Source organism: Colletotrichum tamarilloi, assembly GCF_030869305.1.
Source record: "Colletotrichum tamarilloi strain Tom-12 chromosome Unknown Scaffold_24.1, whole genome shotgun sequence".
Lineage (NCBI taxonomy): Eukaryota > Fungi > Ascomycota > Sordariomycetes > Glomerellales > Glomerellaceae > Colletotrichum > Colletotrichum tamarilloi.
In genome coordinates, this window is record NW_026849407.1 from 365,637 (window position 1) to 389,208 (window position 23,572).

At 54.5% G+C, this 23,572-nt stretch overlaps 7 protein-coding genes across 7 annotated transcripts; 2 read left to right on the forward strand and 5 right to left on the reverse strand.

Annotated features, from left to right (window-relative positions):
* Positions 1-148: 148 nt before the first annotated feature.
* Positions 149-1,045, reverse strand: CTAM01_07673 (D-glycerate 3-kinase; the record flags this gene model as incomplete). The annotated part of the gene is made up of 1 exon (XM_060523695.1): positions 149-1,045. One exon carries the CDS (start codon positions 1,043-1,045, stop codon positions 149-151), a length of 897 nt encoding a protein of 298 aa, XP_060381749.1.
* Positions 1,046-2,297: 1,252 nt separating this feature from the next.
* On the forward strand, positions 2,298-5,447 carry CTAM01_07674 (short chain dehydrogenase; the record flags this gene model as incomplete). Its single annotated transcript, XM_060523696.1, has 8 exons — positions 2,298-2,456; positions 2,516-2,852; positions 2,918-3,007; positions 3,081-3,468; positions 3,519-3,927; positions 3,979-4,407; positions 4,493-5,106; positions 5,159-5,447. 8 exons carry the CDS (start codon positions 2,298-2,300, stop codon positions 5,445-5,447), a joined length of 2,715 nt encoding a protein of 904 aa, XP_060381750.1.
* A 392-nt stretch (positions 5,448-5,839) lies between these two features.
* Positions 5,840-7,882, reverse strand: CTAM01_07675 (uncharacterized protein; the record flags this gene model as incomplete). The annotated part of the gene is made up of 1 exon (XM_060523697.1): positions 5,840-7,882. The coding sequence occupies one exon, from the start codon at positions 7,880-7,882 to the stop codon at positions 5,840-5,842; it is 2,043 nt and encodes a 680-aa protein (XP_060381751.1).
* Positions 7,883-9,077: 1,195 nt separating this feature from the next.
* On the reverse strand, positions 9,078-10,228 carry CTAM01_07676 (short chain dehydrogenase; the record flags this gene model as incomplete). The annotated part of the gene is made up of 6 exons (XM_060523698.1): positions 9,078-9,136; positions 9,187-9,299; positions 9,388-9,443; positions 9,497-9,633; positions 9,701-9,873; positions 9,927-10,228. 6 exons carry the CDS (start codon positions 10,226-10,228, stop codon positions 9,078-9,080), a joined length of 840 nt encoding a protein of 279 aa, XP_060381752.1.
* Positions 10,229-11,232: 1,004 nt separating this feature from the next.
* On the reverse strand, positions 11,233-13,121 carry CTAM01_07677 (major facilitator superfamily transporter; the record flags this gene model as incomplete). The annotated part of the gene is made up of 4 exons (XM_060523699.1): positions 11,233-11,621; positions 11,672-12,378; positions 12,432-12,947; positions 13,009-13,121. 4 exons carry the CDS (start codon positions 13,119-13,121, stop codon positions 11,233-11,235), a joined length of 1,725 nt encoding a protein of 574 aa, XP_060381753.1.
* Positions 13,122-15,384: 2,263 nt separating this feature from the next.
* Positions 15,385-17,222, forward strand: CTAM01_07678 (ThiF family protein; the record flags this gene model as incomplete). Its single annotated transcript, XM_060523700.1, has 4 exons — positions 15,385-15,577; positions 15,659-15,828; positions 15,880-16,452; positions 16,506-17,222. The coding sequence occupies 4 exons, from the start codon at positions 15,385-15,387 to the stop codon at positions 17,220-17,222; spliced, it is 1,653 nt and encodes a 550-aa protein (XP_060381754.1).
* A 3,702-nt stretch (positions 17,223-20,924) lies between these two features.
* CTAM01_07679 (uncharacterized protein) lies at positions 20,925-21,242 on the reverse strand (the record flags this gene model as incomplete). The annotated part of the gene is made up of 1 exon (XM_060523701.1): positions 20,925-21,242. The coding sequence occupies one exon, from the start codon at positions 21,240-21,242 to the stop codon at positions 20,925-20,927; it is 318 nt and encodes a 105-aa protein (XP_060381755.1).
* Between the last annotated feature and the right edge of the window lie 2,330 nt (positions 21,243-23,572).

Here is a 23,572-nt window from a genome sequence, read left to right on the forward strand (position 1 = left end):
CAAAGGGGCGTTCGGATGTGTAGCGAATTTTGATGACACTTTATGGCTAATGATTCATGGCTATCATGACTGGCGTATTGGGGTGGTTTGTTTGTATCATATTCCCGGCGTTGGCACAGGTAGTCTCTATGTCATTGACAGACTGTCCTCATAAAATGAACGATTCCTTGACCGATCTGTCTTTACGGACGACCAGTCTCATCTGATGGCCCGGGCTGTTTGGCAAGATGCCCTTTCTGACGTTATCTGAAAACAGCTCATAGGCAGGGTAGTAGCCGTCGACGAACTTGACGACCTGCGCATCAGTCATGCCCGCACCCCTCTCGCGACGGAGCGCAGCCTCTTGCTGCAGGCGCCAGTCGTAGACGTACTGGGTGTCCTCGGCATCAACGTGGATAAAGACGTCGAGGAGATCAGTCATGGCGTCGTACTCTTTGAGCCTCGCGTTCACCAACAGAAGGTGCTCGAGCTTGTGCTTCTGGAGCGTCCTGCTGGGGGCCTTCCACCTGGCTTCCACCTCGGCCCCGGGCAGGGCGCGGAAGCCGACGCACCAGCCCTCGAAGATGACAACCTGGACTTTTGGCTGGCCGGGCTTGTTGACCTCTGTCCACTGGTTCTCGGGGACGCGGTCACCCTGGCCGGAGAAGGCTGCCTTGTCGTAGGAGGGGACTTTGGTGGGCTGACCCTTGGTGATGCTGTCAAAGAATGCGCGCGCGAGCTGTGTGTCGTGCGTTCCTGGCTCCCCGCGCTGCTGGACGAGGAGGTTCTCTGGGTGAGAGCGCGCGAGGGCGACTTGGTCTGCGTGTGTGAGGTATAGGTCGTCGATGCTGAAGACGAGGGTGGGGTAGCCTAGTTTGGTGAGGGTGTCGGCTAGGGCGCGGACGAGGGTTGTTTTGCCGACGCCTTGGACGCCGTTGAGACCGATTATGAAGGGGCGTGTTAATGCTTCATCTTGAGGGGTTGTACGGGTTTTGAGGAGGGAGGTGATGAAGGGGATGCAGAGGGGGCTTTTGTCATCGATGATGGGCGGTGCGGTGGAGGCCATGGCGGTGGTGGTAGCGGCACCTGGGGATTGGGGGAGTCACGGGTGATGTCTGTGGATGCGGAGGTGGTCCGGCGAGACAGGTGAGGGACTTCATGGCCGTTTGGACGCCGATGCCGAGAGGTGTCCGGCGGGGTTCAGCGGGATGCGGGGCGGCATGCATCCTCGCGGCGGGTTGACGCCGAAGCGCGTGTCTGGGTCCCCGGGATTGTGTACGTACTCATTTCCGCTTCTGATTACCGCGGGTGCACCATGGTGATGATTCAATCTACCGGTCCCGGCAGTATGCAATGTTCTACATGGTTGAGGTGGGCTGAAAGCTGTCACTGCAAGATCTTTGGCAAAAAGACTTCATCTTTAATGTATCAGTCATCAGCTAGCTAGGAGCCAGAGTGAATCGGCAGAACCCCACGGCATCTCATCTCGTGCTGTAGGCGAGCATACCCGAGATCTTACCAAGGCTAAATTTCCTCGTAGGGAACCATTGAATTTAACTTGCAAGATTCACAGGGGACTCTGGACCTCCCAGACAGACTTTGGTCGGCAGCTGGGGTGACCAGTAGGAAGAAGGGGCTGGTACCCATCTCTTTCGGCGCCGTCTGTGTTCCCTGGGGCCATCAACTCAGCACAGGTCCGTCGGCATCGAGTGGGCACGGCATCCCGCTCTCTCGCCTTTGCACCTTGGACCTTGGGGCTTGGTGGCCGTTCCCCAGTGTTCCACGGCGCCAGACACTGGGGAGACGCTGGGGAAGTACGTACCCGCTGCCGACCGGAGGCTGGCCCAATACAGCGCTGTGAGTGGTCAGACCCGTGGTCGAGCAGGGGCATGTGACATGGAGTGGCGGGGTTGACTTCCTTCCCCACATGACCTCATGTGCACGACGGGGTACGTGGGTACCTCGTCGCGCTCGAGTCCATTGGAGACTTTGTATCCCACGGCAAACGGAGCATGTGAAGTTTGGCCTTAGCCGCTTTCAGACTAGCGTAATTCGTCGGCTTCGGACACAGCAAGCTGCCTCGGCTCTCTGAGCGGCTGCCGTCACGCTGCACAGAAGACAGTTGCCGGAAGCGCAGAAGTTAGAAAACCACCACGTCCGTCTTTTCACAAGAACAAAAGATTCGTTGGACTGATCATCGTTGCGACCTCTTAACCATATCCAATCTCCAAACTTCTTCTGGATTTCTCTGTGCCACCTGTATTTCCATTTAGCGACTGTTCTCTCCCTCTCTCTCTTCAATCCATCACATACACACAATGGCTGGTCAGCTACGCTTCGACGGCCAGGTCGTCGTCGTCACTGGCGCTGGCGGTGGCCTCGGCAAGGCCTATGCCACCTTCTTTGGCTCCCGCGGCGCCAGCGTCGTCGTCAACGACCTCGGAGGCTCCTTCAAGGGCGAGGGCAACTCAACCAAGGTATGGCATCTGATAGAAAAAAGCGTCCGGGTGCGCATCGCTGACGTCTGACTACCCAGGCGGCCGACGTTGTCGTCAACGAGATCAAGGCTGCCGGCGGCAAGGCCGTGGCCAACTACGATTCGGTCGAGAACGGTGACAAGATCATCGAGACGGCGATCCAGAACTTTGGCCGCATTGACGTGCTCATCAACAATGCTGGCATCCTGCGCGATATCAGCTTCAAGAACATGAAGGACGAGGACTGGGACCTGATTATGAAGGTGCACGTCAAAGGATCGTACAAGTGCGCTCGCGCGGCGTGGCCCCATTTCAGGAAACAAAAGTACGGCCGTGTCATCAACACGGCCTCGGCTGCCGGTCTCTTTGGCAGCTTCGGCCAGTGCAACTACTCTGGTACGTGTCCCACCCGGTGCCCAATTGATATAAATCGCCTCGTGATGCTAATTCGGTTCATGCAGCTGCCAAGTTGGCCATGGTCGGCTTCACCGAGACTCTGGCAAAGGAGGGCGCCAAGTACAACATCCTGTGCAATGTCATTGCACCAATCGGTACGTGCAACGTGTGGGCAAGCGGAGCCGCGGGCAGGGGAAATAAATCATGAGCGCTAACTGGTACAAACAGCCGCCAGCAGAATGACCCAGACTGTGATGCCGCCCGATGTGCTGGAGATCTTGAAGCCCGAATGGGTCGTTCCCCTCGTCTCCGTCCTCGTACATAAGGACAACAAGGATGAGAACGGTTCCATCTTCGAGGTTGGCGGTGGTCACATTGCCAAGCTGCGTTGGGAGCGATCCAGCGGTCTCCTCCTCAAGGCCGACGACAGCTACACACCCAGCGCCGTCATTAAGAAGTGGGATCAGGCCATCGACTTCTCCAAGCCTCAGTACCCCTCTGGTCCTAATGACTTCTTGACCCTCTTGGAGGACTCCATGAAGATGGGCCCCAACGAGCAGGGTGAAAAGGTTGACTTCACCGGCCGTGTGGCTCTCGTCACTGGCGGTGGTGCCGGGTAAGCTTATGGAACATTGCATGTGCTCGTTCGCAGCTAATAGCCTTTAGTATCGGTCGTGCCTACAGTTTGGCATTCGCCAAGCACGGCGCCACGGTCGTTGTCAACGACTTGGTCAACCCCGACGATGTTGTCAACGAAATCAAGAAGCTTGGCGGCAAGGCTGTTGGTGTCAAGGCCTCAGCAGAAGACGGCGATGCTGTTGTCAAGGCCGCGATTGATGCTTTCGGACGCATTGATATCATTGTCAACAACGCCGGCATCCTCCGCGACAAGGCCTTCAACAACATGGACGACAGCCTCTGGGACCCCGTCCTGAACGTCCACCTCCGCGGTACCTACAAGGTCACCAAGGCCGCCTGGCCGTACTTCCTCAAGCAGAAGTACGGACGCGTCATCAACACCACCTCCACCTCTGGCATCTACGGCAACTTTGGCCAGGCCAACTACGCCGCGGCAGTAAGTATCATGGCGTTGAACCTCGGGACATGATCACTAACAAACGTACAGAAATGCGGTATCCTGGGCTTCTCCCGTGCGCTCGCGCTCGAGGGCTACAAGTACAACATCTACGTCAACACCATTGCTCCCAACGCCGGCACTGCCATGACAAGAACCATCATGCCCGAGGAGATGGTCCAGGCCTTCAAGCCCGACTACATTGCGCCCGTTGTCCTCGCCCTCTCCAGCGACAAGGTCCCCAAGAACCCTACCGGCGGCCTGTACGAAGTTGGCAGCGGTTGGGTCGGCCAGACCCGCTGGCAGAGAACCGGCGGCCACGGCTTCCCCGTCGACGTCCCCTTGACTCCCGAGGAGGTTCTCAAGCACTGGGACGCCATCAGAAACTTCGAGGACGGTCGCGCCGACCACCCCGAGAAAACCCAGGATGGCCTTCAGAGCATCATGGCAAACATGGAGAACAAGAGCAACAAGTCCAAGGTATGAAGACTTCTTCGGCAGCGCAATCCTGTAAAGTAGCAATAGCATCAAAAATAAGAACAATGTTGATCAAGTGTCCTTACAGTCAGAGGCAAGCTCCGGAGGTGACAGCAAGTACCTCGACGCCATCAAGGCCGCGCAGAACGCCGAGAGCAAGGGAACCGAGTTCCAGTACGAGGAGCGCGACGTGATGCTCTACAACCTGGGCATCGGCGCCAAGCGCGACCAGCTCAAGTACGTCTTTGAGGGTGCCGACGACTTCCAGGTGGTGCCAACCTTCGGCGTCATCCCGCCCTTCAATACGGAGCTGCCGTATAACTTTGATGACATTGTCCCCAACTTCTCCCCCATGATGCTTTTGCACGGCGAGCAGTACCTCGAGATCAAGAAGTACCCCATCCCCACCGCCGCCAAGCTCGTGTCCACCGGCAAGCTCCTCGAGGTCGTTGACAAGGGCAACGCCGCCATTGTCAAGAGCGGCATCACCACGGTCCATGCCGAGACCAAGGAGCCCGTCTTCTACAACGAGATGACTGTGTTCCTCCGAGGCTGCGGCGGATTCGGCGGCCAGAAGAAGCCCGCGGACCGTGGCGCCAGCACGGCGGCCAACAAGCCTCCTTCCCGCCACCCCGACGTCGTTGTCGAGGAGAAGACGACCGAGGAGCAGGCGGCGCTGTACCGTCTGAGCGGTGATTACAAGTGAGTTGAAGTTACTTCCTAAGTATTAAGATTGTTGACTGACGTTTGACAGCCCCCTCCACGTCGACCCCGCCTTTGCCAAGATGGGCGGCTTCAAGGCCCCCATCCTCCACGGCCTCTGCTTCTTCGGCGTCGCCGGCAAGGCCGTGTACGAGCGCTTCGGCCCCGTCAAGAACATCAAGGTGCGCTTCGCCGGCACCGTCATCCCCGGGCAGACGCTCGTGACGGAGATGTGGAAGGACGGCGGCAAGGTCATTTTCCAGACAAAGGTCAAGGAGACGGGCAAACTGGCCATTGGCGGCGCTGCGGCGGAGCTGGTTGACGACAAGAGCAAGCTCTAAACTATTGCGTGAGAAGACTACACCGGACATGTTTTTTTCTAGTTTGTATGAGTACATGGCTCTCTCGGTATGATTCATGAGATTTTTCAGATCAAGTTTAGGAATAAGGCAGGTTATGAACTTTAAAGTTGAATGTATTTACCAATTACAAAAGGTTACTTTGTTGTAGATGAGCGCCGCGAGACGACAGCCCTCATTTACTCTACCCTCATGATGTGAGGTTGTTCCCGTTTCTCGACCATCCCGCAAGCCCTGAACGCCCCAGAAATGCCCATATACCGGTATACTCATGACCTTATCAAACTCCGAGGCTCTTGTCTTTCTTTCTCTCGTGTTTCCCAACATGCCGCATCATGCCGCTCTACAAAGCACACATGTACTCGGAGCGTGCTTCACACAAAAATGGTCTCAACCACAAAGTCGCAGAGCTCTGGCAAGGTCGGCAATTGACCGTTCTTGAGGCGGTTCTCGACCGGCGAGACCCCGTTCCTGGCGAAACCCGTCTCCAAAAAGGCCTTTTCGGCCCCATTCAGCTCGCGCTTCTCGGTCTCGCGCCACTTGGTCTCGGCCTCTTCCTTGGCCAGCCTCAGCACCGAGTCGGTGTCCTCGCTCTCCCAGAGATTGCACCTCGAGCACTCGGTGCAGGGCCGCGGGTCACCGTCCGGCCTAAAGTGGTCGCAAAAGTGCCTGTACCCTTCGCCGTCGCCGTTGGTACCGCCAATGTCCTTGCGGCAGACGTAGCACATCTTGTAGCCACAAGGACAGGTGAGCTTGTTGCAGCCCGAGTTCTTGACGAATGACGTATGGCATCGCGGGCAGACGCGTTTGATGGCCATGCTCATCGCCTGCTCAACCTGCGTACGCAACGCCACCAGAGACGACTCGTTGCATACGTGAATGTCCTTCCAGGCCTTGGCACAGGATAGACACGAGCTTTTCCCGCAATCGGGGTTTTGACATGCAAATTTGAGTCCACGACGTCGTCGGCGATGGCGGCCCAGAGCCAGGTGCCACTGTGCGACCAGGCGGTCGCCAACCGTCTGCTTCGTGCTGACGAGAAGACAGAGAAAGGAGGATAACAAGACCACAGGGAGGAGGAACGGAACCGTTGCGATGCAGACGAGTAATAGCGCAAGACTGAGTAAACTGTCAAGTCTGATTCGAAGTTGCGTTTCTTGCGCTGGGAGGTAGATGTCATCCACTTCTGCATAGTCGCAAAAGGGGCAACGAATAAGGGGCATGTTAGAAGTCAGGAGACTGTTTTCTGCCAAACGCTGGTCGAGTTTACGGAGAATCTCGGCGCCCTTCTTCTCCTCTAGCATGGCGCGGTGTATGTGCTCGTAGGGAATATGACCAGGGCACCCGTTCCCTTCGACGGCGAGACATCTCAGCGTGCCGTGATTTGTGTCGATGCTGCTGTGCCATCCCTGGCCAAATACAGCTTCCGTAATAGAGTGTTGAACACAGCGGAAACAGAGCATATGCCCGTCCGTGTTGCAGGTTGTAAATTCCTCAAAGGTGGACTCGGTGAAACAGCATGCGCACTCGTGCATGGCGCCGGCTTCCTCGGCTTCTTCATTATTCATCAAGGAGGCCAGACCTCGATCCTTGTCCTCTTGCGTCTGCCGTGCCCGGTCTTTCAGCGGTCGGACCAAATCACGGTACAGCTCAGAGTCGAGCTCTGCGTTCCCCGTGGCCTTTAGAGACGGCACGATGGCGCCTTGGCCAGTTGACTTCCATATTATCAGCGGATGATTTTCGGCTTCGCCCGTAGCGACCGGTTTCCGGCGGAGAAAGAGGGACGATATGGTGAAACGCCACGACTTTGACGACAACGAGACGAGAGTGTTGCGGGCTTCGAGATAGGAGTAGTTGGACTCGGCGAGAACGGCGTTGATGGTGGAGCGCGAGAGGCCCTTGAATTCGTGCCAAGCCAGCGCTTGCACGGCGTGTTTGTACTCGGGACTTCGGAAAGCTTCGACGCGGGGGATCAAAGCCTCGTTCTGCTCTCCTGCTTCTTCGTTCGCAACCGGGGTCCTGGCAGGTTGGTTATCGACAATCCTCCAGCGACCCTTGACCCAGGCGACGCGATTCTTCAACAAGGCGTCGATCACAACAGCCAGCCTCGATTCCTCGTCAAAATTGATCAACATTTCGCGGAAGACCTGAATTTGAATATCAGGGAAGATGGCCGCAAGAGCCTCGAGGCTGTTGTTAAGCTCGCGAAGGTCGGGACAGTCGGGAGACAGCGCAGGGAGCTGCTCCTCGTCGTAGATGTATCCATAGTGGGAGGCGGAGGTAGAGGTAGAGCTAGCGTCTGTCGTCTGAGAGGAGGCATTCTCAGAAGCCTTTTGGAGAGAGCTGGACGACGAGGTCTTGGAGCGGCTGGAGACGAGTTTGTCGGTAGAGGATCCGAGAAAAGTTGTGAGGCCCATCTTGTCAGTTCATGGTTGGTGTAGGCCTCGCATGGCGTGGAACCGGCGGTGACGGTCTACGGGCACAGCGGGAGGCAAGGCAGCTACCGCGACATATAAGTACAGTCGAGCTTTGTGACGACGTTCGTAGAAAGAATGGGTTTCGCAGTGTTTGCTGACGAGTGGGCGCGAGGGTGTGCGGTGTGAAGTTGTCAAGGATGTCGCCAGGTCCCTGGTCGTTGGGAAATGGCGGACAGGGAAGCACAGATCGGGGACTGTTATCGTTGTTGAAATGAATGTGACTAGGTTCCTTAGTGCCGAGTGATGCTCATGTAAGGACGATGCCAATGTATCTTTTGGGCGTGCTCAGGCGGCCTGGTACCTCTAGTGGCTGTGTCTGAAAAGACCATGCGGGGGAGTTTAGGGGAATGACCACCAGCTGGCGAGGCGTTGGTTAGCGATGCCCATAGTGGAAGCCCCCGACCTTTACTAAGGCGGTGCCAAGGCCAATCATCTCTACGCGTTAGCTGCAGCGCTCCATCTTCATGCAAACACTAACAGTCCCTGATCACAACCAGCTCGAGCAGGGAAGGACGTCCCAACAGTTGCAAGTGCCTCGGCCACTGGGTGTACCGGGCTGCCGTCACACGGTAGCTCACGCTGATGGGAAACGAATATGACCTTCATTCGGGTATCCTTGTATGGCCACGGAGTACGGAGTACTGAAGACTCATCACCACTCATTCAATCTGAACCTTGCCTAAATGCAAACAAGTGAAGGGGGAAATACCTCGAGTGAGGCGCATACAAGCGGTGATGCCATGTATCTCGGTACTCCCCTCGATAAAGTCGTTTCACATTACAATGACTCTGTTCGAGAATTGGCAAACGCTAGCTCTTAATCCTGTATGCAGCATCATCTGCGGTATGCTATTGTGACATCAGTATGTCTTGACTCAAGTCGGTCTACCGAGTCCGGCAAAGTAGTAAGATCGTTTCACAAGGGGATAGTTTGGATGTGATATTCTTCCACTTGCTCTACAGCCTAGATCTCTCGCACGAAAAACGTGGTCTAGCGTAGTCGAACCCCTCATGCTTCCAAAACAAAACGCTGGTTGATCTACAGGTCTACCTCCCTGGCCGGCACGTCGGCCGCTCGAGTCCGTTTGATATACGCCCTGCACTCTATACATCCCACCTCCACTCCAATCACCGCTTAATCGATAACCGAGGGCCTCCCCTTCAAGACTTGCGGTGGAGAAGGCCGGCGGCACCCTGTGTGAAGAGTCAGACATAATTCAATGTACACGATTCAAAAGTCAAACTCGCCTGGTGTTGAGGGAAGATGAGCGTGTCTGCGACGACAACGTTCTCTCTCCTAGTGGTCGTAAAAACGACAACCTCTGCGATATCTTCAGGGGTGAGAGGCTCACACCCGCTGTGGCATAGTTAGCATCGTGCTAATACTTGAAGCTTCTCGCAAGGTCTGAGACAGAAGCATCCAAAAGAGTAAAGCATTGACTTACGCATAAACAGCGTCGGCCTTGGACTTGTCACCGTAAAAGCGGACGACGGAGAATTCCTATAGCATGTTAGATCTCGTGACTAACACTTGGCTCCCAAGAGATGGCTTACAGTCTCGACCTGGCCGGGGTCAATACCAATGACGCGGATGCGAGTCGCAATTAGCTCCTTTCTCAAGCTGTCGGTGAAACTGCGCACGGCGGCCTTGGTCGCGCAGTAGATTGAGCCACCGGGGTACGGCTCACGACCTGCCATGGCGACGATCAGTCAAACGTGGTCTTTCGCAAACATAAGACTGAGAGGCGCCAAACTCACCAGCAATGGAGCCAATGTTGATAATGTCTCCTGAGCCGCCATCGGGGCGCGCCTTGAAGATGGGGAGAATGGCCTGCGTCACATTGATGAGGCCGGTGACGTTGGTAGCGAACATGACGTTGATATCCTCCTCAGCGATCTCGGGAGCCTTGGCAACTCCCTTGACGAGGCCGCTTTGGAGCCAGTGTCAGTTAAAAGCCAGACTGAGAATGAGCAGCAAACGTACGCATTGTTCACGAGGATGTGAATATCCTTGAACTCCTCAGGCAGATTAGGCACCAGCTGGCGGACCTCCTCGGGGTTGCTGACGTCCAGCTTGACGGGGTGGATCTTGACGCCGCTGCCGACCTCCATTTGGATTTCGGCGGCGACCTCCTTGAGGGTGTCGATGCGGCGGGCTGTGAGAATGAGCTTGAGGTTTTTGGGCGCCGTACGGGCATATTCAAAGGCCGTGCTCTTGCCGATACCGCTCGAGGCACCGGTGATGAGCACCGTCTTGCCTTCGAGGCGCTTTGCTGCGGCGGACATTATGGTTCTGTGATGGTTCTGGTGGAGGACTTTGCGCAGTGAAGCATGCAGCTGAGGCTGTTGGCGTTGAGATGACAAGAGTGAAGAGCAGACGGAGCGAGCTATACGGGTATAGGGGCGCATGTGTGAAGTGAGAGGAACCGGGAAAGAAGAGGGTCGGTTCGGGGATGAATTAGTTGCTTATATACCTGACTCTATCTGGGATTCTGCAGAAGTCAGGAGAAGGTTGCTTTTGCTCGTACAGTTGCTATTATCCAATGAAAGGGAAGGATTAGTAGGGGAAGCTGTTCCGGTACAGAAAAAAGGTGTCGACACGTTTCCGACTACAGAGGCAAAGGAGGGACGGATAAGACGAGGGGAGAGCACAAGTGGACGGCACGGCGCACGGAATGGATGGGCCCCACACTGCGGGGTTTCAACCGACCGATAACCGGCGGGGACAGGCGATTGCATCATTTTTGCTTGAAGCTTCTTCACTCGACACAACTTGTAGTGACCCCATCACTTATTCAAGTATAAGTAGCAGGGCTAGTCTTTTGCTATGGGGGAATTGACAAGAGGGTCTAATGGGGCTCATTCATAGCCTTCTTGGCCATGACAGGCTGTCGCGCCGATGAGGTGATTGACAAGTCCGACTTATTTGTACTTGGCGGCCTTTTCTATCCCCGCACCATGCGGCACCAACGCCGATGAGCTCTACCCGGCTGAGATTCCGACAGGCGGCCCAGGGTTACATAGGCCAGGGTTGCGGCTTGCTACGCCCTCGGTTCAGTCAACGATCACCGTTGTTTTCCGGTTGTTGGCCGCGGAGTGGTTCCAAGATATTTCGACATTGATAATTAATACTGACATGAGGTATTGCTCATAAACCCATTCTCATCATATACAACCGTTGATGCCCAAATATTGACAGTGAGAACCCCATAACGCCGGCCAGGTGCTATGCTTCAGAAATCATTCAACCAAACCAAACAATAAAGATACAGCGCTCGCTATACACAGGCTCAGTCCGTTGTTGTTGAAGAAACCAACGTCGTGGCTGCCGATGCCCTCCGTCTCCTCTCCACCTCGGTTCTGATGTGCATTTGTCGCTGCTCCTCGATGGTGACACGATTTCGACGATAGACGCCAAAACTGAGTAGGATCGCTATGCCAGATAGAATAGCTCCCACTTGCATGTCTTTGCAGAAGGAGTCGGTATAGACTTGACGCACGGCTGCGGCTTGCGCCTCCGTCAAGTTCGCCCCTGCCCCGTGGAGCGACGACAGCTGTCCCGGGGTGAGCACGCCAGTCAACTCGTCTCGCATGAAGTTGCCCAAGATGGCCGTTGACGCGGCGATTCCCAGACTGCCACCGAGAATTCGCACCTGTGCGATGATTCCTTGTGCGGGGGCTTTGCTCCGTTAGCTGTCTGTCTACATCTAGCAGAGTCAGATTACTCACCATGATCTGGAATCTCGGACTCCGTGGCTCCTAGGACGGTTGATGAAGTGGCTGACAAACCAAAGCCAAAGCCGATAAACGTAAGGAAACCAAGTGCTTTGGGTTCCAGTTCCACAGACGACGACAGTGTCGTCATTAAGCCGCAGCCGATACACACGAAGCAGCTTGCCGTCGTCATTGTCTCAAAAAGTCGGTTCTTTTTCTTGTTGATGATTCCGCCGAGAGTGGTTCCTAGCGCGACAGAGCCTAGCATGGGGAGAAGTAGGATACCCGCAAGCAACGAACTCTTTCCGTTGACGATCTGCAAGTGGACAGGGAAGGCGTAGATGACCAGGAGGTACGGAAACCCGAGAAACATCGTGTTGAGGATTGTGGCGACGTAGACACGGTTGCGCAGAAGTCGCATCGGAATAGCGGCCATGATGCGGCTGCTCCAGAACTTGGCGACGAGAGCCTCCCATCCCAACAATAAAATGAAGCATACGCCACCGACGGTAACGGGGGCGATGAAGACGGCTTGACGCCACTTATTGCCGTCCGAGCCGACATTTTGAAAGGAGAAGACAACGAGAACTGATGCTGCAACGAGAAGAAAGGAGCCCACGATATCCAGCTCCTTCCAGCGTCTACGTTGCAGCGTTGGGAGGTGTTTAGCGTCGGGCCATGTCAGGTAGAAGATGAGCATTGAGACGAAGCCAACGGGACCACTGTTTTGATGTTAGAACACGGACGTTCTTCTCCAAGGACTGGGTTCACTCACTTGATCCAAAAGATCCATCGCCAAGAGGCGTAATGGGTAAGGATACCTCCCAGAACTGGGCCAAGCACACCGGCGCTCGCAATGACCATGCCGACGAGGCTGGACATGTACTGAAGCAAGTGCTTGGGGGCAACCTCAGGAAAGATAATCATGGTGATGGAATAAAGGCCTGGCGGAAACTTAGCAAATGACTTGACGATAACTAGCATTCTCTTCTCACCAGAACCACCCAAGCCTTGCAGGGCACGGCATGCAACCAGCTGCTCCAAGTTCTGGGCAAACCCGCAGCCCAGGGAAAAGGCGAAGAAGATGATGAAGCTTGCCAAAAAGGCATTGCGGCGGCCAACAATGTCGGATGCTCGAGCCACCAAGACGGCACAACTTAGGTATGTGAGCGTGTATGCGAGTGCAACCCAGTTGATCAAGTCGACCGAGTCAAACTCTGTGCCAATGGTGTACAGACTTGTTGCCACGATTGAAGCATCCAACATGGAAAGGAACAGTCCAAGACAGAGTCTTTCGGGCAGGTTAGCATAGAGATCTACAGCAGCCCTCAACACATCGTGGGGATAATTACCCAATACTGAGCAGCCAGAATCTCCATGGCGGCAAGGTGGCATCTCTGTAATGATGATTCTCTACTAGGCCCTCGGCCTTGGTGGACTCGATGTCCTCCTTGATGTTACCCATGACGATTGCTTCCCTCAACGATGCAGAGTTATGCCAGCAAGTAGCAGTCGCTATGAGAGTGTCGTCGATGTAATGATGTGGTCGTGAATGTCAAATCGAGGTTGTCGGTGGATCCAGGCCTTGTACAACGATTAAGTAGTTGTTGATGTGACTGATGGTTCTGAAGGGATGTTCACTCGGCTTAATCCTGTCCGTTGATAGGGCGAAAGGCTGACTCGAAGATCGTCGGTGTCGGAGCAACACTATGTCGACAACCACTCACGATGTACAGATACGGGGTTGAGAAGCAGAGCCGGGGCAACTCATAGTGAAGGATGTCACGAGAGGCCAGGGAAGCGAATCTGACAGGAGGATCAAAAGACGCTTGGGAAGAGAATGCGAGGTCCAAGTAAGCAGAACGGGGCGAAACCCACGAAGGGAACGCGATTAAAAGGTTGACAGGTGCCATGGCCGAACATAAGAGAGAACTGGAGAGGTTGAATCGGCGTTCGGGGCGAGACGAATTAGGGAAAAAACGAACGTTCGGCGTTCAGCAACGCATTCGCATTCGCTAGCTCAGAAACGACCTCCTGAGCTCACGGTCCCAGTTGTTTGTCTTTGGCCCGCCGCTGCTGCCGGCCGTAAGCTGATCCCGTAGGCGAATGCGGCGTGGACCCGGCGCGCCACACCAAAAAAAACCACCAGAGAGTCAAACAAGTCGGTAGTGAGACAGACCAATACCAGTGAGGCGAGCGAAGAAGGGAGGGCACGATAGTGCAGTAGTCTAGGCCGCCGCATTTCTTTCGGTCGGAGTCCCCTTGGGGTCTTGTATAGCTTTTCGGTGGCAGCAGGTCGTCCGATGAGAAATGCTAAAACCCGCCTCCCCGACGCACCACGGCCGTTAAAGAATCAGCTGCAACGTGGTCTAGATCCATCATCCAATCCAGGCCCGATCTGATCAATGGTATCTCATCGGCGAAGGCCCTAACTTTCAGCTCCGTGAATCACTGGATCCAGGATAGATGACCTCAATCTTCCAAGTCCGAGGATGGCCAGCATCGTAGTTTGCTCAGCAACGTTTGCCAACGCCGAAGGGTATTCGTGACTACCGACCGAACAATTATGCTCCGCTGGATCCAGCTGCCGAGTGCGCAGCCAGGCCGCAGACTCAGTGCTTAAACCCAGCGACGGGAATGAAGAAGAGAGGCGAATCCGTCGCTGAGGAATGTGGGTTCGACACCGCCTATTCGCAATGCCCACTCGGACGGCGCTCGTAAGTAGGGAGTAAACCATGGTCATGCACTCAAAGTCCTGGCTTCGGTGATCGTTGAGTCTCCGTAGTGGATGGCTGCGCCACGCACCGAATACAATGTGCTGTTAGGATGTGTAAATCCGGGCTCTCTCCCACTCTCCCTAGTATCATTTGGGAACTGTAAAGATAGCAGCAGTAACCCCTAAGCAAACAACAGGGTAAGGAGATCAGAGAGCAGACCAGACGAGGGAGACGCAAACTTCATTTCGTGGCATGTTTGCTCAGAGTGCACAGAGATATGTACACACGCGCACACGGCAGAGACAGGTGCTGAGTTGAGAGAATTGAGATGGCAAAGAATACTGGCTGGGTTGACTGGGATCTCCGTTGCTTCTTCCTCGGCTTGTTGGTTTTTCATGTTTGGCTTTGAGTGCACATACGACTGACCGTTCCCGGCACTGCTGGTGTCTGACGATCGTAGATGGAGAGGGCGAAGGCAGGGGGTTTTGTTCATACCTGACAAGCAAAGTTCCAGTCAATTTCACAATGTCTAAGGGAAAAAGAAAGCGGAAATGGATCGCAATTGTGGGGCGTTGTCCGGAAGGTAAGACCCCACGGCCGTACGGGTACCAATGCGGCCCCTTTCCCGGGCCGGACGGAGGCCCGCCCTCCCACGTGCCTCCTTAGGTAACCAGCAGCATATTAATAAGTCAACGCCTGCTTACCTCATCCATGGTCTCACACCTCACCGTGCGAAGAACCCCAGCACTATGCTTTGGTGCCACTTCGTCGTTGACGACACTCAGCCCAGGCACCTTCAAACGGCCAAAAAGGCGCTGGCAACGACCGTCCCACATCCAACCCACCACAGTGCACACGTCCTGTCGCTATCGTCAGTCAAGGCCGACTTGCTATCGCATTGACTTATCGAACCTCACTATATCGAGACTTGGACTGTCCCTGGATCTCATCGAATCCTAGTATTCAATACTTGACACATCCCCGTCCGGTCTCTCTTCGCCCGCTTCAACCATGACAGACATCATAGCCGACCAGGCGCTGCCAGCCCTCACCGTGCCATCGGAAAAGGAAAAGAAATATGACCGCCAACTCAGGCTTTGGGCTGCGAGCGGGCAAGCTGCTCTGGAGTCTGCCAATATCTTGCTCGTAAATTCCGGCACGGGCACTGTAGGTGTTGAAACACTCAAGAATCTCGTACTTCCAGGTATGAAACCGGTAGCTTACATGCTGGCTCTGAATGTGCACTGCTGTTCTAATACTCATCATCCAAAACTAACGTTCTTAGGAATTGGAAATTTCACGATTGCTGATGATGCCGTTGTGAATGAGGCTGATCTTGGCGTCAACTTCTTCCTGGACGAGTCCCATCTCGGCAAGTCCAGGGCCCAGAGCTGTACTGAGCTTCTGCTAGAGCTCAATCCTGAGGTTCAGGGTGATTGGTATCCTAAGACTTCGGTGAGGCAAATGAATCATGGAACCTGTGTCACAAGACTAACACAGTAGCAGGAAAATACGGGCCTCCAGGATCTTCTCAAAACCTCCAACCCCTTCACCATCATCTTGTACACACTTCCCATGAAACAAGAAGACCTCACCGTACTCGAGTCGTACAGCCGAGAGCACAAGACGCCAGTGATCGCGATACACTCTGCGGGTTTCTACTCCTATTTCAGCACTCGTCTTCCAGGCATCTACCCCATCGTCGACACTCATCCTGACGTTACAGCCATCACGGACTTGCGGCTATTGACCCCGTGGGAAGAGCTGGAGGCCTTTGCCGACAGCCTGACGAAAGATATTGACAGTCTCGATAGCCATGAACACGGCCACCTGCCATTCGTTGTTATTCTCCTACACTACCTGAAAGAATGGAAGTCATCTCACGACTCTAAGCCCCCGAGCAACTATAAGGAAAAAGTCGAATTTCGCAAGACGGTGGCCGCTGCTACGAGAACAGACAACCCTGAAGGAGGTGAGGAAAACTTTGAGGAGGCTGAAGCTGCCGTGTTGAAGACTATTTCGCCACCGTCACTCCCTTCTGCCGTCAAGGAGGTCTTTGAGTACAAGCATGCCGACGAGGTGAGTGCCCGCTGTATTACCTAAAAAGGCCAACCCACCTAACAACTCTGCAGAACGAAGCCACCTCTAGCTTCTGGATCATCGCAGGAGCGGTCCGTGACTTTTATGAGAAGCACGGCTGTTTGCCAGTACCGGGCGGCCTCCCAGACATGAAGGCCCAAACTAGCGTATATGTTGAGCTTCAGAACATCTACAAGGCCAAGGCCCGCAAAGATGCGGCCGAGGTGCTTGAATCGGTCCGTCAGAAAGCCGGTGGCGAGGGCGTCGACGCAGCCGAGGTCGACTTGTTTTGTAAGAATGCGGCCTTTGTCAAGCTGGTCGTCCCTGCAAGTGGCGGGCCCGAACAACTACGTAGCGTAGCAGGTGAGGAACATTTCCACGAGGATTGCCACAGCCGGTGCTCACACATTGCATTTACAGCGCAGGAATTTGCCAACGACGAAATGGCCAAGGAGGGCGTGGTGCCACTGTCGCTGTTCCCAATCTATCTCGCCCTCCAGTCCACGTCACACACACCCACGGCATCTTCGGATGAGATTCTAGACAAGATCAAGACACTGCTTCCAGACTGGAGCGACAACGAGCGGCTCGCGCAGGCGGCGCAAGAGGTAGCCAGGTCTGGCGGTGGAGAGCTGCACAACGTTTCCGCCGTGACAGGCGGTATGGTGGCTCAAGAGACGATCAAAATCATCACGAACCAATACGTACCCATCGAGAACACCTGCATATTCGACGGCATTGCAAGCCGATGCCAAATTCTTCGTCTCTAGGGGTCGGAAATACTTTCCAATCCGGCCGCTCGTGGTAACCCCTGGCTTTCATGAGAACGGCCGTCCATGGACCATGGACCGTGGACCCCACTAGAGCAAGGCGTGCGGGGAAGCTGACGATGCTATGTCCAGCCAGCGTGGTTGGTGAAAAGTTGGGAGCAACTCCCCTTGGGCGGAGAGATGAGGGGAAGACGATGGTACGCACCGTGACCCTGGGAGAACCCCAAGGGGGAACCGTCCGGCATTGAAGTCGCAGATCCCGGAAGAATAGATTGTTTTTTCCAATATTGGAGAAAGGTCAAACGGGGGTAGTGGTGGCAGTGGTACCTAGAGCTGGGAGACATGGAGATGGTTTCCGGGATGGCAATTTGTTTGGGGGAGGGGTGTGTGGTTGCAACTCTAGCGCCGCAGCAAACTGATTTGCAATGCCGGGGTTGGGCAAGGACACCACTTTAACCATCACTGGACCCTGTCGGATGGGTGGGTGGTTGTCTGGGCGGAGATCACGTCGGACCGCAGTCCCTTACAGCTACCTTACCTGGGATGTGGATGAATTGCGATGCGGCCAGGGGTATGCGGAACCGCTCTGGAGCAGATGGACGTGACGAGGGCTGACGATGGCGACCTGGAGAAGTCCACCTGCTATGCCTTATGATATGATTCTTGTCGGCTTCATAATCTTCAAGGACCCTATTCACCGCCAATTGTTCAGTCTTTGACCGTACATATGCAAATGATGAGTGATCTGTCAGTCTTGCCGTGATATCAGGTCCCGACAATGAAACTTCCGGATTGTGGGCAAAAGTGTCCGCAGTGAAAAGGCATCGATCGTCTGATCTGTACAGAGAGTACGACATTGAAAACACTGAAAATGCATGCCAAGAACTCGGACGATTTCGGAGAGATAAGGATTCTTTGCTTCTCAGATCATTCCGGTGGGATATGGGATATAATTCTTCAACGGCCCCCAAACCTTTGAATTTCCTTATTAAAAAGAAACTGATAAGTGAGAAGTGCTGGGTAGAAGATTCTTCCCTGACTCAAACGACGGCATATAACAGCGGAGCCGCCCGTTTATTGTGGTCTTATTCATACAGAAACAATGTAACATACTGCGCGACTGAGGGAATAAAACAACGTCAAACAAGTGAACAACAACCAAAACGATTCGGAAGTTCAAGAACAGAAAACCGCAAAGGGTATCAGGAACAATCCGACTTTGGAGCCGGATGTCCAGAATTTCCAATTCTGGAATATGAACGAGGGCGGCTCTGGACGGAACAGGAATCCGATTAGCGACAGCTAAGAAAGCGACTTCTTGGTATTGGTACAGAATCTGGACGTGATGGTCAGCATATTACCAAGGTTTTCGGCTGGCTTTCCGAAAGGACTGCCTCCAAGGCATTGGAAAGGCACGAAACTAGCGAAATGTCTGTCTGACAGTTCTTCAATGTCTGGCACGATCCATAAGCAATACGCAAGCCACCGGCGGGAATAAGAGGGTGTAGATGGGTGCAGATGGGCGTGTGTGTGCGTCTGAGCCGTGTCAGCAGACACCCATCAACTTCACGATCCTCTGCAGGTTCGTCCGGCTGGCCTTGCAGGCTGAACCGGCGGGGGGCGGCAAGGTCGGATACGTGCGGCGAGTTGCCCGAGCAAGTGTCAAAGTGGGCTGCCGTATGATGGGATGCGTACCTCCTGGGCTGGGCGATGCATCTCGAGACGGTTTGCAAGCCGCATGCCTCCATCGAGTTGCTATCATGGCGGTCAAGGAGGGACTATTCTCAGGATGCGCATCCAAGATGGGTCAGGGTGCATGGACTGCGCAGAATGTAACCGACAGGAAGACTTTGAACGGCGGCTATATCGTCAAATCCAAGTGATGGAGCAATAGCGCCGACTTCTTCTGCGGCGTAGTGCTACTTGTGCTGTTGCTTCGATCCCGCAGTGCGTTTGACGGGCCCAAGATCGAGGTGTGGAAATAGAGTCAATCTTCGTAGAGGACAAGAGCCGGCAAAAGGATTGACAAGACTTGTCAAAATGTATGACGTTTGCTCCAAAGCAGAATACCCCAGACTTCTTCTTCGCTCATCAGATGGACAAGCGGGTCCTGTATTGAACCGAGAATAACGGGCAGAGAAAGGCGCAGCCGTCTCTGTGCGGGCTGGCCCGTAAACGGGCTCGCTGCCCGTCAAGTAGAGCCGTCACTCGACAACTTTCCCTGTCTCTCGGGCGCAGCCGTCGAGCAGCCGAGCCAGATGCGTCAATAAGATTAGACACGTGTCGATAAAGGTGGCGGGCCGAATTGCTGTGCCGGCGAACATAGTAAGCTGGGCAGGCCTCTTTCGGAAGCCAGTTTGAACGACATGTACGAGCCTCGAAGGTGCACACTCGAGAGCGCCCATGCGGCATTTCGCAGTCTTCGTGATCACTCCCGCGTATATCCCGCAGGAGGCCTTACAAGTTACGGATAGTCGTCGGAGAGGCCCTTGTCATTCTGATTACTCGCAAATTGAGCATACTCTGGGACCGGACTCGCGGAAGAATCTGGCTGAGTAAATCACGGTTACACTGCCCCGGTCGACCGTCGGCTTGAGAAGTTGCAAGCTTCAGTCAGCGTCGGACACAAGCCGCTACTGGAAGGCCAACCATGCTTCATGCAAACATACGCACCCCTACCTCCACAACCCGTGACTCAAAGATCCCCGCAGGAGAAGCGCGGCTAGACAGGAGACGACAAGTCTAGACGGTTCGCCGGGTCCGATACCCTCTGCTATTGCACAATCCTGAATCTGGGGAACCATGCCTTCAGGAACCTTGGAGATCATCCTCTGCAGACCATGGACAAGCTACTGCAGGAGTGCCTGGTGGTTTGCGACTGCGAAAACGATGCCGCCTCGTTGATCGACGTGATCAAAGACCATCTTTTGCGGTGTTCTGTGATGCCAAAACATATCTCAGCCTGTAGTGTTGCCATTGGCCGGGAGTACCGCGTGAGGCACATGGCAACTCAAAGAGGGATATATCCCACAAGCCAGCATATGCCGTGGTCATGCAGATTAGCGAAAGACATTGTTTCATCTCAGGTTGTCGGGGAGGCCATTGTTCCCTGTAGTGGCGCGTGTAGTCGGCATTAGAGAGAGAGTAGTCTTCTCTTCAAAATCCAACGGTATGCAGGAGCAGGCACCCGCTCCAGGCCAGCGAGGAAGGGCGCCTAAGAGTGAGGTGCTGTCGGCTGACCGGATCGAGCATACCACACCTTAGTCGATGTGTTTTAGACTTCTAGTCATGCCTGGTCGATGGAGGAGGGAGGCAATGTTGTGGGGTATCGAATACCCAATAAGTGCGGATGCATTGCACGAGGTCAACCGCGAAGTGAAGGTTAGCTCTTGTCGAGCACATGAGCGGTCACCGCCACAGTACCAGGTCTTCAGTGCGGTGCGTCAGCGGGAGATTGAGACACAACGGCCCAGAGGCAGACGTGGTGGTGATAAGATCAGGGAGTCCCTCAGTGAGCCGTGTGTCGTTCTTTGGGTCCGCAAAGACCTAGATGCATTAGTGTGGCTTTTAGCAGTTGAATAGGCGTTCCTTACTTTAGGCAAATCTGCTCCTTTAACGGATGACGGGCGGCAGACAATACGCAGGGGACATGGGAACGGTTCGTCGGGAGAGGTGCCAGGTACAGCTCCTCAGCAAGGCGTGTCATTGCGTGGAAGGCTGTCCACCTGATGTGTCTTGCCGTTGTTGATTAGTGCAGGCTCTCCAGGTACAGTTGTCCCGTCCAGGTCGCGCACGCGAGACTCTGAGCACATACCCAGTAATGATGGAGGCCGGCCGGAATAGAAACCAAGGGAGGAAAGGTCGAGACGGTAGAGGAGGCAGCGTGGTTGGAGGAACCAAACTTGTAATGCAAAGGGGTGTGGGGAGGGTAGGAGCGGTTATGGAGCTATATGAGACGGGCGGCAGATTCAAGTACTCCAAGAAGTAGAGGGAAGAAGCAGAAAAGAAGAATAGGCGCATGCTGGTGTGACATGGGCTGTGATGAATGCGTGACTGAGCCGCCTCGTCCGTCTGGCGCTCCTGTGAGAGGTACCCGTCGGTAGGGCCGGTCGTCCTGGATCGATGAAGCCAAAATTGAGACCCACGATGGGCGGCACATGCCGGCGGGAAGTGCTTTGAAACAGCCGAAAGCTTTCGGGATCGAAGCCGGGCAGAAATAAGGTCTTTCTGTTGGAGTATAGTGGAAGCAAGTCTACTGAGACTTGGAAGATGCACCTATACTTGAACGCTGCTATGACTTCTAGATAGCTTCACGACGCTTGCCGCGAGTTTGGTCGCCTTCGGGTCCTATAATGCGGCTTCCCATGACGAGGTTCACGATGAAACAATAAGACAGCCTTTCAGAGTCCGGCAAGCCGTTGATCAATTTCCTGCTTTTCGTTCGGTCAAGATGTCATCCCCTGATGGGCCGATGAGGGAGGGATGGTAAGCAAGCCGGCCGAAGTGAGATGCAATGAGCCGGTCCGCCAGTTAGAGCAGACCGGATCAGGACAGAGCAGAGGTCTAAGACATGAATTGATCAACCATATCGGACTGCTGTCGGGCTGCCGCATGAGGCCGAGAAGGTGTCGTCTCGTCTGTACATGGAAAACAGAGTCAGATGTCAAAGAAATTTGTGTCCCCTCACAAATTGGAGGCCATCTTCTTTAACAAGGATGCGGGGACAGCTTGGAGAAGCAGGGGGAGGAGGGGGAGGGGCTTTAGAAAGAAGGTGTACGGATACCCTGGATCGGCGGTGGTACCACCCTGTTTATTTCTTCCACACCTCCTCCCTTCACCACACGCCTCTACCACAGTAGGCGAATTAGCCTGGCACCCAATCTATGAGAGGAAGTCCATGGTGACCGGCTGTCAAGATGGAGAGGGTGGATAAAAAATTGAGAAAAAAGAGCAGACAATGGAGCTTAGAGACAGGCTAAAAAGACTTGGTGTGCGATGCGCGTATGGATCTTGCTCCACATGTTCAGGACGGCTGCGGATATGCGCGGAGACGGAGACGGAAGGCCTGAAAGACACACCAAGGCTCGAAAAGAAAGGGAATAGAGGGTCGGGCAAGATTCAAGAGCTTCGCGTTCGGCTAGAGCGGTACGGATAATAGCGCGCTGGTAAGGAATTCCAGACCGTGGTTATTGTCGTCGTTGAAATGAGGTGTAAATGCCATGGCTGAGGCGGGACTACATATTACCGGTGTGGCTGATGCTATTACCTTAGGTAAGCATGGAGAACCTGCCTCTTTTGACGCGAAAGGGGAACTGCTTTCCTGCCTCCCTCACGTCGACGGTCGCACGGTCGCACACGTCCAGAATTCGAGAAGGGAAAAGAAAGTTGGAGATAATGGTCCGTGTCTACTACGTATATGTTCCTTACTTAAGCACTGCTAAGGTAATGGAAGGCATCGTGGGCATTCGCGGACCGCAAGAAAAGCAATGACTTTAGCTTCACGCGCCAGGGGTTCGGCCCCGCCCGATTGAGATTCCCCACCAGTCAGTGGCTGACGGCTGTCACTGGGCACTTCAACCTAAACACTACTTCACCCGCTTGCCGTCCAACGTGGAAGCCATTGCCACTTGCAATACGCACCTGACCGTGGATCAAGGTCCCAGGAACTATGTCTGAGAACGAATAAGGATCCCAGTAACCGTTCGGATGCCAGATGTGATGTGATGCGATGCGATGCGATGCGATGTTGCCTACAAGGTGTTTCTTATTACACACCTCCGTTTGGCAGTAAGGTACCTTTCCTTGCCTTACATTACCTTACCTACCTTACTTTATGGATACATGTCTAAGGCATAGAAGGAAAGAGGTACCGAGGGTAAATTGATCACATCGGGTGGTGGACACGCGCAGTAGGTAATCACGGTTGCGAGCGGTACGTTCCCATCGTTGTCCCGTCTTCCGTTCTGTCCTCTGAGTGGCCTGTCAAACCCGTGGCCCGGTACGCTACCCCACTTTGACCCGACGTCCCCCCGCCCTCCCATCGCCGGTTTCCCCGCCCCCAGACCACTCACTCACTCACTCATTCACTCATTCACATTGCTTGCCCTCCCCCAACCGCCAAACTTTGCCTGTTGATTAATTTAACAATTTGCCCATCGGTCCGGACGACAACACCAACCGTGTCCACCCATCCCTCCTGCGACTTCTTCGCTCCCATTTTCGCAAATCTCCTCACAACGAGGTTTAGAGCCATTTGCGCACTGCAACCTTACCCCAATCCCCATATTTTCGTCCGTACATTAGCCCATCGTGCCGTGTCACCTGAGCTGTGTTGTTGGTGTCGCTAACTG